Source organism: Apaloderma vittatum, unplaced genomic scaffold (assembly GCF_000703405.1).
Source record: "Apaloderma vittatum isolate BGI_N311 unplaced genomic scaffold, ASM70340v1 scaffold19852, whole genome shotgun sequence".
In the NCBI taxonomy this organism is placed as follows: domain Eukaryota; kingdom Metazoa; phylum Chordata; class Aves; order Trogoniformes; family Trogonidae; genus Apaloderma; species Apaloderma vittatum.
Genome location: NW_009702227.1, coordinates 18,976 through 34,753, shown reverse-complemented (window position 1 = coordinate 34,753; position 15,778 = coordinate 18,976). Strand labels below are relative to the sequence as shown.

Below are 15,778 nucleotides of genomic sequence, written 5' to 3'. Positions count from 1 at the left end.
CTGAAAAGCTTCCCCAGTTAAAACAGGAGGCTTACAGACTAAATAATTTTTAACTGAGATTTTCTTTATCTTTAACTGTATTATGTTTTACCAAGAATTGCTTGGTGAGAAAACAAATTTCTTGATGGTCAGTGGATATTCAGTAAAAGCTGAAAATTCTTGAATACCTTCTCTAAGAAGGCAGTCAAACAAAATTAAGAAGTTGTTCGTCCTCCAGCAAGGAACAAATGTTTAAGTCATGGATGGCATTGCATCTGTTTTGAGAAGCACTGAAGAAGTTGCTGTTCGTGTTTGCAGCTCTGAGAGGAATTGTTCTTACAGCTCTTCTCGGACTTGCCCTTCAGTTTCATTGGTGTGGAGTGTGTTAGCATTCTGTTCTTTATAATGAGACAAAGATTTTGGTATGATGGTACTTTTGGGGTGGGGTGGTGTTTGTTGCATTAGTTGCAGCAGCTTTGAAGATGTATGTAAGTGACGTCTGAAGAACGCTGTTGCCTGTGGCCCCTTTCAGGCATAGTGTGTACACTGATCACACTTATTGCAAGAAATGGAGTTCCTCCATCAATAAGAACAGTTCTTCAGAAAGCTAATTTATTGGAGTGTTCTTACTAACTTGTTAGGTAACTTCTTAGGTAAGGTTACTTTGTCCTTACATATTTTAAAAGCCATGCAAACTAGAAGCAAATCTAACTGATTAAAGTGGAAACACAAAGGTAGGCACCAGGTCTCAGCAAACCTGTCAAAGAAATCTAAAAACTGAAGGTGATCATTCGTGGTTTTGTAGGTGCCTTCAAAGGAGTTTGTGTTGTATATTCTCTTAATTCTTTCAGAAAAGTATCCCATAAACTACAAAGACATTACCATAGGTTTTATAACCTGCTGTTTGTTGCCATGTGAGCATATTCTTAGGGTGGACTAGATTCTCTTTAAGTATTTTATTGCTACCCTGAAAAAATGAACAGTACCTTTGTTATAAAATACAGAGGTGTAAAAGAATGAATTTAATAGGAAGCTTGTAGTGAAGATTGAGTTGCCCTGACTCAAAATTAAGTAATGAAGTGAAATAAATATTAACAAGCTCTTGACTGGAGTCCCACAGTACACAATATCCCTGAATTTCTTCAGAAAAGATAGAGAGTCCTTTGCCATTTGTATCAGAATTGTAGAAACATGTGCGGTCATTAGATTTGATTTAGAATCCTCAGCATCTCAGGAAACTGGGCATGTAACGCACTTGCTCCATAAAACACTGTGAGAGAAACTTTAAAGATAGGCTATAGAGAACTTCACAGTAGTGCTATTTGTTCTCTTTTCTTCCCTGCCTTACTTGAGTAAAAAAACTTTACATATTGCCTAATAGGAGAAAAAAGGATAAGCTTATACTGTCATCTGAAATACCTGTATCAGGAGAGAGTGCAATTCAAGCGTTAGTTGAATTTAGCACTGGAGACCGTAAAAAACTGGGAACCTCTGAGAGGGAAATGAAGTTATTTTTCCTAATATATAAAGCACCTGCTTTTTTTTTTTCATTGATGTCTGATTAATATAGTGGTAATTGATTTATTTTTAAAGACTGAGTAGTGTTCTAGCCTGGGAAAATAAATCAACAAGGAAAGCAAGAATAGATATTCCTAGGGGTCAGGAGAGTAGTAACCTTCGATTTTTATTTGTTTTTTGAGGATTTAATGCAACTTCTCTTCATTTACTTGTAGCTGACTTTTGCAATGTTTTTGTTTTTCCAAATTTACTGTACACTTTATGCTATGTGTGTAGTCCTGCTGATTTCTCTGAAATTACCAACAGTGCATAAAATTGAGAATATATGCTAGAGAACCAGAATCTGAGGCCCTCTGGCAATTTTGCTTGTGGAAATTGCCTTAAAACTTGTGTATGTGAATTTTCTTGTAGTCCGGGGCTGGATGACTTAAGTCTTTTCAGGCACTGTGTAATCATAAAAGAAGATGTGAGATTTTAGAGTGGGGACGTCACCTCTGAAGCACACAGCTGTGCAGCATCCAGATTAGACCTGGCTGCCATCCCGTCAGCTCCTGGTACACACAGAGAAGCTTGATCTGTCTGTGGGGGCGTGTTTCGGCCTGTCTTCAGTCAAGTGCCCAGCCTGCCAAGAACAGTCATGTCACAGCAACAGGGTCACACTGTGAATTGTTTTCTAGCATTTTTGAAAGCAATATCGAGAATTTAGGTAACTTTGGCAGGGGCTGACTACTGAAGGATGGCTACTTAAATAAATGAGAACAACCACAGGAAGCAAGGACAACTTTCGCTATCAGTTTTACTTCCCTACCTCAGTTTGAAACCCCCAGTATTTTAAGTACAATCTTTTCTAAAGATACACTTAAATGAAATAACCTGCTAAAGGTACTTGAGAATTATAGAAAAGTAATTTTCTGATCTGTAGTTTTATTGCTTGTAAGTAACTTTTATGCATATAGATATATGTGAAAACAGTAACACATGAGATTTTTTTTCCAAAATTTTGTTCCTAGAAACTATTTTCTCATATTAAGGCTCTTCTAATTCCAGTTAAAGGTGTTTAAAAAGGAAAGAAGAAAAAGACTAATTTTGGATTAGAAGTTGGCATATTACTGTAAAAAATTAAATCATTTTAGAAAGTTATGATGTTGATTTAATGAATTAAATTAAAAAGTGAATTACATCCAGAAAATTATGTTTTGGACGATACTGTGTATGTGTTTAGAGAGGAAATGACCTGCCAATAATATAGTATGCCTTGGGAAGGAGGGGCACTTAAGACAAAAATATTCAGATCTGTGCTGGAGGTTCTTTGATAAATAAAGATAAGACATCAAATAAACAAAACACTAAGAAATAGTTTTTAACTAATTTTATTTCCTTGTGTCAGTTGTAAAAATGTTGACTGCAGGTCTTCTTCACTCTTGATTGCATGTGAGTTTAATCGTAGTTTCAAAATGTCATGAAAGTTGTGTTGTCTACCTGTTTACCTCTGTGGGAAAGAAACCTGATGTGAATCAGCTAGATGTTTGTCTATATTAAATAAAAATCTTTCAATTTTGCTTTGTAACAAAATTGGACAAAAATTTGGGTTGCAGTATAAAACTGCTAGTAGGAGGTAAGAAAAAATCTGAGCAAAGTTTGGATTCTTAATGATTTGGCCTGTGTTTAGTGATAAGATTCCAAAGGTTCTGCCACAGATGTCTCTGCTTATTGGAAGAGGGAAGGTTAGTGTACACTAAACAATTTGTGTGAGAATAAACAGAAATGTTAATGAGAAATGGGAAATGTTAAGAGAATCCTTAGTTTATCTGCACCAGTAGAAAGCCTATTAAAATCAGAGCATGAACTGAAATAAGACTGAATTTTATGGAAGTACAGCAGAGATATCTTTTTACAAAGGAAATTCATTGGTTTGAATTTGTTTATATGCCTGACAAAATATTTTATTGAAGGAGATATGTATGCAATTTGTCATGTTAATTTCTAATTGTATTGTGAACAATAAATGCAGCTTTTAAACAGGGCTATCAAATACATCCAGGTGTATCTAACTGTGGTCTTACTAGTAGATACACTGTAAGTGATTCCTGAGAGAGGACTGTAGCGTTGGGCCCTTGTTTTTATGTTCAGGTTCACATTTGCTCTTCTTACTCTCCATTAATAGGTAGCATAGATCAGTCAGTGTTAAAGGAGTTGCCTCCTGAGCTCCTGGCAGAAATTGAATCCACCATGCCACTTTGTGAACGTGTGAAAATGAACAAGCGCAAACGTAGCACAGTTAATGAGAAACCAAAATATGCTGAAATCAGTTCTGATGAAGACAATGACAGTGAAGAAGCTTTTGAATGTAAGTAGTACATTGTTCTGTTCCTACTGCTGAAGAAAGCTAATATATTGCTTTTACAGAAAGATACACCTTCTTTTAAGTTGGCTACCTGAAAACATACAAACCCTGTCCTGACAGCTACTTGGCTAAGAACCCTTTTTTTTAATGTGTAAAAGAAAAATACTTGATTTCAATTTGTCAGGATGAAAAACAGTGAGTTGTTAAATTTCTCTTCCTTTTTGGAAGCTGCTGTCTCGATTTTTTTTTTTTTTTTTTTTTTCAGTTGTACTATGAAGCATTTTTAGCTAGCCAGATTAAGGAAAATATCCTCTAAAGCAGCACTGAGAACTTGCATACAAAGGTATGCAAAAAAAAAATAAAATTAATCTTAGAGTTATTGATAGGAAAAGTGAAGGGTCTCCTTTTGAATTTTTCTGACATGATACATTGAGAATCTTAGTGCCCAGGACTTTCTATTATTTCTCTGGCATATTTCTTGAAAAACTGAAGTTGCTGTTGATGGGTCCACAAAGTACCATTTGCTGATGATACTGTTCTTGAATTAACAGTTTACAAAGGCAGAGAGTAAGCTCGTAGTTAGAATTTGGCTGTGCAGTCAGGTAAAGTTCCTAAGTGTTGAAAAAATATTCTGTGCCTCTAAGTTAGGAAGGGATTTCCTGGTTGCTAATGGATTCTGGTTAGTTTGTCTCTATGGTAGTTGATCAACACTGGAAAAAAACTCTGTTAACAAAGTGAATAAGCTCAGACCGAGTTAACAGTTTAGCCCTGTACAGGTAACAGCTACAGAAGTGTCTGTAGCTGTTACCTGGAGAAGACATCTTGCTTATGATTTTTCCCCAAGTTTAGACTCTGTTCAACTTTGCTTATATAGACATCTTAATGAACTTTTGTAGAACACAATGTTTTGCTTTTTAGACTTTCTTAGGGTCCAAAAGAGAAAGATTTCTTTGTTCTGCTGTTTAATATGTTTAAAGTTCTTGTCCAACAGATACACAATGCTTATACACACATACATGTAAAAATTATAATAACTCCAATCTTTATCGAAGAAGCAGAAAAGAATGTCCTTTTGTTTGTTTTTCCTTTTGATTTAACAGAATAATTCTGCTTCGAGTGTGAGTGTAAGATCGTGAGGTAATTTGTAATCGGTCTTGTTTATGGCAAAGGATTAATGATGGTTTACTTCATTCAGGATTCTATATTCTCTGTATACTATATCATTGCCTATTTATGATGTTAACCTGGAACAGTGACCTCAAAACATAAGTAAAGCAAAATTATTTAAGTTGGTTGGGAATGGAGAGAACTGTCAAGAATTTCAGATACCTTAGTGTACCTATTAGCTACAATGGATTTTGAAATTCTTAAATACAAAGTAAAGCAAATGAAGGAAAACTTTTACAGTAATTATATGCTTTAAATGATTCTAGGTTCATTATACCCACTCAAGAGATCTGGCCACCATTATAAACATTTCAGTGAGGACATCTGCTTTAAAAATAAATTATAATATTTCCCAAAGAGTGCTATACAACTGAATTGAATTAAAACAAGACAAAATGTTCAAGATAATTAAAGTCTTGTGACAAGTACACTGAACAGATACATTATAAATATGTATTTTGGAATTCTTTTGATTGTCTAAAATTGAACATTAAAAAATATGAAAGAATGATTTTTAGAAAAGAAATTTGAGTATCTCATTGAGAAGGGACATTCCATTAACTTAAATGACAAATAATTAAAAATTTACGAAATTCTCATACAATAGGTATTAAAATTGCATAAATGTTTGACAGAACTCAGAAGGAAATTGGGTATTTAAATTCCAAATAGTCTTTATTTATGTATAAAATCAATAACTCCTGAAGTGTTATTAATACTTAATTTTTTATCTACTTCAAAATAAATGTTGTAGAGACGTGATTGTGAATAGCTGTTCTCATGTTTGTCTTACTTTCCTTGCAGACCTAGCACATGTGTAACATACTCTGTTTTGCCATACAGCATTGCTAAGCTGGCTAATTGAAATTTCTGTTGGAAAGCAATATTGGAAGTTATTTTTCTCATGGAGATGTAGCTGGGGTCAGAATTTGTGCTACGGAGCTTAAATTGATACTGAGGGTTTGTAAGTTGGGAAGACAGACGTCATCTCCACAAAATACTGTCTAATGGGGACGAAGGAACTGGTTAAGATGTGTCAAGTCTTGCTTTGTTCTCCAGTAGTCACACTCGAGCTATCCAAGTTGGCCTTCCATTTCTTCAGTCACGTTAACTCTGAGCCGTTCTGGTGTTAGCAGCTCAGGCGTCATGAGTGTGACTGTACAGCCCCCAGAAGCAAGCCTGATCTAGAAGCAGCACAGCTCAAAGACTGAACTGAATTAGTTCCTGTTATATGCAGGTTCACAAGCATAAAATCTGCTACTCTAGAACATGATGTTTTGGAGCTGTTTTGATCTTCACAGCACAGTCTGTGTTAGACTGCTCTTTGCTAGCCCTGTTACCCTGTTACATTAGATAATGGAGACTTGTCTGATTTCATGAAGGAAGGTACCTTCTCCTCCCTCATATCCTTTTTCTATTACAGATTAGCACATTCTCCCCACTTCAAGACACACAAGATTTTCTCTGAAAGTAACAGAGAACTCTCCATTCTGCTCCTTCACTTTATTTCTACTAAATCTCTGTTTCTGTATAAAATGTTTATCCCAGTTTCTTCAGTATTCACTTGGTCCTGACTGAAGACTGGTTATAATAACCGTCTGAGATTTTAACTTACTGTCTGGTCCAGAATTGTGACTCCAGCTTTCTCCTTTACACCAAATTTGCTGCAATACATATCAAGACAAAATTTTAGTTGTCTTGACAAAACAGAATATATGTAAGCAACTATATTGCCAAGTCTCTTTGAAACTTGCTGTGTTAGATGGGCAAGTAATCACTGAACTGGAATATGGACAATCCAGTAGTAGTGAGGAGATTATCTCAATATTCGCTTATGAAAGGATGAGACTTACTTTGATTTGTTCTGCTTTCCTTACTTTGCTTAAAGGGACAAATGTCCTGTAAATTTGTATTTTCAATTGTTTGCTCCTGTCTTTCCCAGTTTCAGGCACAGTTTTCATGTAATTTAGAAAGAAATGGTTAGTGTAATGCTGTAACAGAATTTTATATAATAAAGTGTTCACTTGTTCTGTAGAACAACTATATAGTAGTGTTTAACTTGCAAATCGTAGAATTTTTTAGGCTGGAAAACACCTTTAAGACCACCAAATCTCACACTGCCATGTCCACCATTAAACCATGTCTCTAAGTGCCACATCTTCATTTCTCTTAAATTTTTTAAAATGTTTATAAAGTTTTGGAGCATTGAAAATAGAATTTTTGTACTTATAATGAAAATGCATTTACTTTCTAGCTTCTCGTAAAAGACATAAAAAGGATAGAGATGAAGCTTGGGAGTATGAAGAACATGACAAAAGAAGTTCTGGTGACCATAAGAGAAGTGGTCATTATCATGAAGGAAGGAGGATTTCTGGTAGTGGTCGTTACCGTAACCGCAGTCCTGATGACTCTGATATGGATGATTATTCTCCTCCCCCTAGCCTCAGTGAGGGTAACTGATCATTTTAGTAATTTTATTCTGTAATACTAGTGTGGTTTTAGCAGACACATTAAACATTTTGATATAAAGATCTTTACCTACGTTGCTGAATAGAAGTTTAAGAAATGTAAATAGTCCTTTGTTTATTTAGGAGGTATTTATTTGACTTTTTATACTCCTAATTAGTGGCTAGAAAAATGAAGAAAAAAGAAAAACAAAAGAAGAGGAAATCTTATGAACCTAAACTAACACCTGAAGGTAATTTTATAAGATTTCTTTTCTGTAGTTTATATTTTTGTTTTGTATATAAAATAATTATTTATAAATCTCTTTTTTCACCAGAAATGATGGATTCTTCAACTTTTAAAAGGTTTACTGCTTCAATAGAGAATATTTTGGAAAATTTGGAAGATATGGATTTTACAGCTTTTGGTAATGTATCAGGAAGTTTCAAAATGCTTTCCCCAAGCTCAAGAATACAAAAAAATATTTATAACTCATTAGTTTCAAACTGCCTTCTTGGTATTTTAATTGCCACTGATACATGCTAGGGCATACTGTGTTTGTATGGCTCCTACCTTGAGTGGCATCCTTCGCCTTTCCAAGAGGATATGCTACTGCAAGATGATCTTCCTCCTCCGTGCAGAATCCAAAAGGGGCACAAATCATAGCAAGACAAGCAGTAGTTTCCTGGAGTGAAAGGGTACCTCTTTGGGATGTCCATAGGACGTTTCCTTCTTACAAACATAACTTTGCAAACAACACTAGCATAATACGATTCTTTTGCTAGTAATGTCTGAGGCACATAATTTTGCATCTGTTGTGGTTTTTGTCCCAATAGATGATTATTCAGTTCAAGCAGCAGAGTCCTTATGTATTTATAGCTGAGGTACTGAATCACTGTGTGCTCCTTATCCGTTTCAGTGGAAAAACAGCCAGCTTAGAGTCTCTTGAGGAGTAGTTCAGACTGAGTAAGGTGACTTTCTATTGAAATGGATAATAGGTTGTTCATATCTTTGCCACAGGATTAGAACACAGGGAGGAGCGTAGTTAACAAATCACTACAGTTTTTAAAGTAATAGTATATGCAACCTTAGCCTTAAGTGAAGTCATTGGTTCTTTCTGTGTCTGGTAAGAGCACGGGGTTTTGGTAATGGTAAATATAACTAAGACACAGTGTATCCTGAAGTACGTAATTGCCTATGTGTTATTCATTTCTTGCCCTTATCCACATTTGAACTTGAGGTAGGACTACAGTCATTTAAGATTTGTTTTACTGAAATGACGATGAGGGTAGAAGAGGTGCAATACATAGACTTTGTTATATTAAAAAATTTTAGTTAATGGCTTTCAGAAGTGGATGCTTCATGTTAGACTGTTAAGTGGTATTTCACAACCAGTCATATTTAACAAGTAGTTGTTGTTTTAACACAACCAAAAGTTGTTATCATTAGTCTTCATTAGATAAAACTGTTAGATGCTATCTATTTGGAATGATTAGATCCTAGCTATTTGGAAAATGACTTTTTTTTCTTCAATTGACTTTTTCATATTGACTCTAAAATGCTAATTTCCTTGAAATCTAATTAGAAATATGGTTGTTAATTTTTAATTTTTTTTCTAAGGCGATGATGATGAGATTCCACAGGAATTGCTGCTGGGAAAACATCAGCTTAGTGAGTTGGGTAGTGAATCTGCAAAAATCAAGGCAATGGGCATTATGGACAAGGTATATTTTCATAGTCTTTAAGTCTTTTTGAACATAAAATTTTGATAAATATACGAAACGTACCCTCTTCGGGTGTGCGTGTAACAGATAACAGGGAGCACTTGTGCGCTTGCACCCGTTGCCCCTTGTCCTGTCATTGGGTGTCACTGAAAAGATCCTGGCTCCATCCTCCTGACACTCCCCCTTGATATATTTATAAACATGGATGAGGTCACCCCTCCGCCTCCTATTGTCCAAGCTAAAGACACCCAGCTCCTTCAGCTTCTCTGTCAATGCTGACTGTGTGCTGGTATGTAATACCTGTGCCCGAGGAGTAAAATCTGAAATAGTTAACGTATTTTCAGAAAAGCACATCAACCTATAGGCTTTGCTCCTTACAGCTGGCATTCAGCAACCATAGTAAATCAGAACCTGCTGGCAAAGTAAAAAAAAAATAAATCTCCAGCCTTTCTGTTATATGCCATCAGTGCAATGTAAATGTATGATGTTCAGCCAGCACTACGCTGAATTGCCTGCTTCCTTCGTCTCACCAGAAGGGCCTTTCAGACTTAGAACAACCCAAGTGATAATAAGATCCATTTTCTGTAGACTGCATATTGTCATTTCTTTGCAATACTCTTCCTGACTTCAGTTCCAAGAGGACTGTTGGTGCAGGCTGTTGGTATTCACCTCTAGAAAAAATGTTCTTTCCTTATCTTCCTGGAACTCCTGGCTTTGGGCAATCTTATGTTAAACTCTTATTCTGCCTGTTCATGAGCACTTACTGTGTTTATGAAGTCTCTGTCACAATTTAAAATCTATTTCTATGGATTTTGCTGGTTGAAAATCCAATTTGATTGCAATATTAGAATATATTTCTAAGGTCCCTTCCAGCCTAGGCCTTTCTATAATTCATTCTATTTCACCTGCTTTAGTTATCAGCATTCTCAGTTGTGCTGTGAAACCACAGAAAGTTGAGATCCGGTCCTTATCTCAAATTTCAGTATTTAAGATTATATAACTAGTTCGGTCCTTCTTCCATTGTCATTCTTTTCAGCAATTTGTCAGCCTTTATTTTCAGGAGTTGTTTGATGTGTTCCTTTTCTTGCTTTAGCTCTCAACAGATAAAACAGTGAAAGTCCTGAATATTTTGGAGAAGAATATTCAAGATGGATCAAAGCTTTCTACGTTACTTAACCACGTGAGTTTCAAGTTACAAAATACCACAACATTGTGTAGAATACTGCTTTCTTCAGTTGAATTCTATTTTTAGTTTCAAATACTTAGCTTTTTGTAGTAGAACTCAGAATTATCAGTTAATGAAATTGTCCAGTGATTCCAAGTCAGAGACAAAGCTTCAATTAAAAAAAGAAGCTATCTTTACCCAAACAAGTTGTAGATTTTTCTTAAAACCTGTTAACTGTGATTCATATTGTTATGGAAAAGAAAGCCTCTGCTAAGGAGTAAGCTTACTTCTTTTGCAGTGAAGATATCCTACTTCCACATCAGGATGCTTCTCAGAGACAGAGTGCCGTTGGGTATTCTTTTTATTCCGAAGATTAATGAGAAAAAAAAAAAAATTTAAACTATTTGGGTTTCTTTTTGGTCCTCATCTGTGTAAGGAACAAATCTCTTAAAGCCATTCTATGCAAAGACATTACAGGGATCTCCTGACTTGCACGTTTCTGCTGATTTTACAAATATAAATCTCATATATATAGTATGCACTATGGTTTTGTTTTAGATTATCCTACCCCAAAGTAGTAAAGATAATACAGTTTCACCAACCCCTTATTTAGCCAACAATGTTGAACTATGTTGTCATACAGGCAGGAAAGACTCTGTCTCTGTAAGCTATATCTGTACCAGGGAGGCTATGAAAATTTCTACCTGGTTTTGCTATGAATAGTGTTACTACAATGTGTAAGCAGTGCTCGATAGTTAACCTCATGCATGTTTGGTTTTACTGGTACAAACACAGTGCTAAATCTAAATGGACGTATTTGATAGGACATCTTTTAAAACCATTGATAATAGGTGGGTTTGCCTGTGAAGCAGAGAAAGTAATGTACTTAGGAGTTTCATGTGACTTGTAAGTCTTTTTGTGTAAGAAGTCCCTCTAGTGGCAAAAATTAGACTGATCAAAGCAGCAAACTGTGCATAGGCCACTACAGAAGACGCTAGGTACATCAGAGTTGAACATGTGGCAGTCTTCTCTCCTAGTGCTTCCCAGTGATGCACAGAGCTTCGTGTTTTAGCAGAACACCACAGTTAGACTCTGAAGACTTGTAACTTAGCACGGCATATTAGAAACTGTTACCAGTAAAACAAACATTAGTTGGTTTCTAAAACTATTTTTGTATCAAAAGGGAGACACAGCATTTTATATGTGTGTATATGTAAGTATATTAAGATAATGCTGTTATCTTTTACTTGGTAAGGATAAAAATTTGACTTCTTGTTCTCACTGTCCTGTATTTCTTGCCTGTTACAGAACAATGACACTGAAGATGAGGAGAGATTATGGAGAGATCTTTTGACAAAATCTGCTGATGCTTGTCTTACTGCTATCAATATTATGACATCACCAAATATGCCTAAAGCTGTATATATTGAGGATGTAATAGAAAGAGTTATTCAATACACAAAATTTCATTTGCAGAACACTCTCTATCCTCAGTATGATCCTGTGTATAGAGTGGATCCTCATGGTGGTTAGTATGCTAAGAAATTTTTAAAAATCTTTCTGCATTAAAAAAATATCAAAACATAATCTACTGTATGATGATGCAGGTGATAAGACTTTCCAGAATAAGATTTTTATATGTAACTCTTATATTGATACTTATCCCATATCATATACAGCATCCTGAATTAATGCTTTGCGTTAGTTTGAGTATGATGAATTGTAGCATAAAAAACTAATGAATTAAATGTGTCTCTGATAACTTAGTCATACAACACCTTGGTTTGCTGCAATAATGTCAATGTAAACAAAGTATTCACACTGAAGTATTTAGAAGTCTGTCTGAAGTTCAGCTTCTGTATGTAGTTATTTCATGTAGGAATAAGACAGTCATAATCTCTGTGTAATGATTTATTTCAGTGAAATTTATTTAGCATTTAGCATTTTGTGGTGACATGCATACCTTTAGATGTGGGTGTCCAACTTCAAGAACCTTTTTGAAAATAATCAGAATTTAAAGCAATTATGAAAAATTAGTATCACCTGAAATTCTTTCTTTCCAGTTGATTTTTCTTCTGTAAGCAATTGTTTTTACAAAGCTGTAGCTATGCAATAGTTTTGAAGACACCTTTTGAGGAAGGTTATCTTTCTAATATTTGATGTAGAACATTGACAAAAATGAAGATAAATTTTATTTTCTAGGTGGTGTGTTAAGTTCAAAAGCGAAGCGTGCTAAGTGTTCCACCCACAAGCAAAGAGTTATAGTGATGTTGTATAACAAAGTTTGTGACATTGTCAGCAGCTTGTCAGAGTTGCTAGAGATACAACTTCTTACTGATACAACTATTCTTCAGGTAAGCTTTATCAGAATTATTCTGGTCTGTTGTTTTTCTTTTCCCAGAGAGAATGTAAAGTAGGATTGTCTCAGTGACATAAAGTATGAAATCTTTGCAAACTTCTGGATTACTAACATCAAAGTGACTAGCTTGTTGTGTAGTAGGTAATCTGCAGGAGAAGAGCATTTTATTTTCAGATCTTTAATGACTTTTCTTGTACGTTTCAGAAAAGTTTGACCTGATTGTATTCCAATGTAGAGTCATAGAATCATTTAGGTTGGAAAAGGCACTTAAAATCATGGAGTCCAACAGTAAACCTAATACTGCCAAATCCACCACTAAACCAAGTGCCTAAGTGCCAAGTCTACACGTCTTTTAAATACTGCCAGGGATGGTGACTCAACCACTTCCCTAGGCAGCCTGTTCCAGTGATTAAAAACCCTGTCCATGAAGATGCTTTTTCCTAATATCCAATCTAAACCTCCTCTGGTACAACTTAAGGCCATTTCCTTTCATCCTATGACTTCTTACTTGGAAGAAGAGGCCACTCATTACAACCTCCTTTCAGGTAGTTGTAGAGAGCGATATGGTCTCCCCTCAGCCTCCTTTTCTCCAGGCTAAACAGCCCCAGTTCCCTCCACCGCTCCTCATAGGTCTTGTTCTCTAGTATCCTTTAATAACTTTATTTGCAAATACTATGAAGTAATACATTTTGTTGAATACCTTACCTGCTGAATGAATAACCTACTTGTGAAACAGCATAAATATCAGTTTGTTAGTCAAATATACTTTTCGTTCCTTTTAAAGGTATCATCAATGGGAATAACGCCTTTCTTTGTAGAAAATGTCAGTGAACTTCAGTTATGTGCCATCAAGTTAGTCACCGCAGTAAGTATTTTTCTTTATTTGTACTTTTCGTGTTCCTGTACTTCTGACAGCTATTAGGACATTTACACAAGCTGTATTTTCTCTCTAGTAGAGAATTGGAATTTTGAACTATATTTCTTCTCGTGTGTTTTTATAATTTGGTATTATAATCTAGGAACAGTTTTAAATCTGCCTGAGCTGCCCATATTTGCTGAATATTCTATAGGAAGAAATATTGTACTTAACCAAAATTAAGAAGTTCCTTACTTATGTTGTTTGAAGTGTATCGCAAATCCCTTCCTCTTATCTGTCCTTAAGAAATCTTAGCAATGTGTTTTTCCTTATTTTCTGTGTTAAGATTTGAGTTTATGCAAGGTTTAGAACTAGTAGGATACTTGTATGTACGAGAATAAATTAGTTTCCTCAGAAGAGGTGGCTGTGTGAAATAATATTTCAGGAAAAATGCAGCACAACTCGTGTGCTTATGCAAGTGGGAGATTTCCATCTTTGTAAAGTCTTCTGCCTAAACAAAAGGAGAGGCAAACTCTATCTACAGTCCTGACCCTGTAAATTAAAAAAATACTTCATGTCAGGTGTCACAGGTTAGAGCTAAGCTGGTCACTCGACAAATGACAGATGCTCACTTCCCAAAAGGCAAGGGAAAAGGGAGTAAGGCAAAGAGACTTATGGACTGGGAAACAAACAAACAAAAAACCCTAAACCAGCTTTAATGAAACAGTAATAGTACTAACAAGAAAATAATGAAAATAAATACATACATAGGCATATATGCAAAACCAATATGGAACCAAAACTCCCTAAAGACTGTCAGTGCAGATGCTGCAAAGCGTGCAGGCTGGGAAAGTCCCGGAATGGACTCTGCAGCAGATGGAAACTAGATTCGGGAGTTGAGTTTAGGAACTGGATTCAGGCACTCACAAATCGGGATTGAGGGCAGAAGGATGGGCAGAGTCCTCATTGGACAGAGGGCTTAATCCTTGTGATCCCTCAGCTCTATATTGAATATGACAGTTATGGAATGGAATACTTCTGTTGGTCAAGTTTGGATCACCTGTCCTGTCTGCTCCTCTCCACAAGTGCAACCTTTTACTTACTTACCACCCTTTTACTTTAACAGCCCCTCAACATGGGGTATAAGATTTATCTGTGACCTTGGTTTCTATAGGAGCAAATATAAGAAAGAGCCTTTCTCCAAACCAGTCCTTGGTAGTAACTGTAAACACTAAGCGTTATGACTTCTAATAGCAGTCACTGCCTGAAAAAAATTGCCATTAATTTTAGAAAGTGCATTTTCTTAGAAGAGACTAACCAAGCTGAAAAGTAAGATCACTAAACAGAACTGGTTCTGGTTTAGGTCAAACCAGGACATCAGGGTAACATTAAAGCTTAAGATATAAAGTAAAATTGGTTTCTCAAATGTGCTGTACAACCGTAAGTGTGTTCATGTAATTTATGCTACTACAGAGTTTTACTTAGTACTGCAATGTGCTTAGTATTTTCACCGTTTGAATTTCCTGTATTATTTGAAGATTTTAAAAAAATCTGTACTTGAAAAAGTTTTAATGTATTTTTGTAAAGAAATGCCTGGGTTTTTTTAAAAATCAGATACATTAAAAACAAGATGTGTGTTTATTATAATTTATTCATGCAAAGTGTGTTTTCTATATATAATTGTTAACTATATATTCAACAAGTGATATTTTTTCCTAACAATCCTGTAACTTGTTAAATAGGTCTTCTCCAGGTATGAGAAACACAGACAGTTAATACTAGAAGAAATTTTCACTTCTCTTGCAAGACTACCAACTAGCAAGAGGAGTTTGAGAAACTTCAGGTAATCTGACAGAGATTAATAACTTGTAGACAGTAGCATTTACAGTTGTGTAATCTAGGATTTTCAACTACTTTAAAAATCTGTGACTTCACAAACTGCTCTTTATTAGAGTGTGGTCGATGAGAGCAGAATTACGTGACGATTGTCTTGTAATAACCGCTGTTTCTTATGCTATTATATTTGTGCCTACTTACAAAAATAATTGAAATACCTTACTATTTGTCTTAGTAAGGATGTAAATAAACATAATATTGGTGTACATTCACGTTGGGTTTTTTGTTGGAAAATTCTTTTGTTTGCACAGAGTTACATATTCATTGCTAAAACTTAGTAGTAGAATTCTGGTCGAATTTCTCTGAAGACACACTAAGAGCACTC

At 35.3% G+C, this 15,778-nt stretch overlaps 1 protein-coding gene across 1 annotated transcript in view; it reads left to right on the top strand.

The window, feature by feature from the left end:
• The window catches only part of LOC104281475 (nipped-B-like protein), a gene marked incomplete at its 3' end in the record, with an annotated part of 72,965 nt that overhangs the window by 38,820 nt on the left and 18,367 nt on the right, over positions 1 to 15,778 (top strand). Inside the window, 10 exon segments of the mRNA XM_009879481.1 lie at positions 3,662 to 3,844; positions 7,263 to 7,460; positions 7,635 to 7,706; positions 7,791 to 7,880; positions 9,074 to 9,177; positions 10,271 to 10,357; positions 11,651 to 11,870; positions 12,545 to 12,696; positions 13,486 to 13,566; positions 15,300 to 15,400. Of these exon segments, the coding sequence (XP_009877783.1) occupies positions 3,662 to 3,844; positions 7,263 to 7,460; positions 7,635 to 7,706; positions 7,791 to 7,880; positions 9,074 to 9,177; positions 10,271 to 10,357; positions 11,651 to 11,870; positions 12,545 to 12,696; positions 13,486 to 13,566; positions 15,300 to 15,400 (1,288 nt within the window).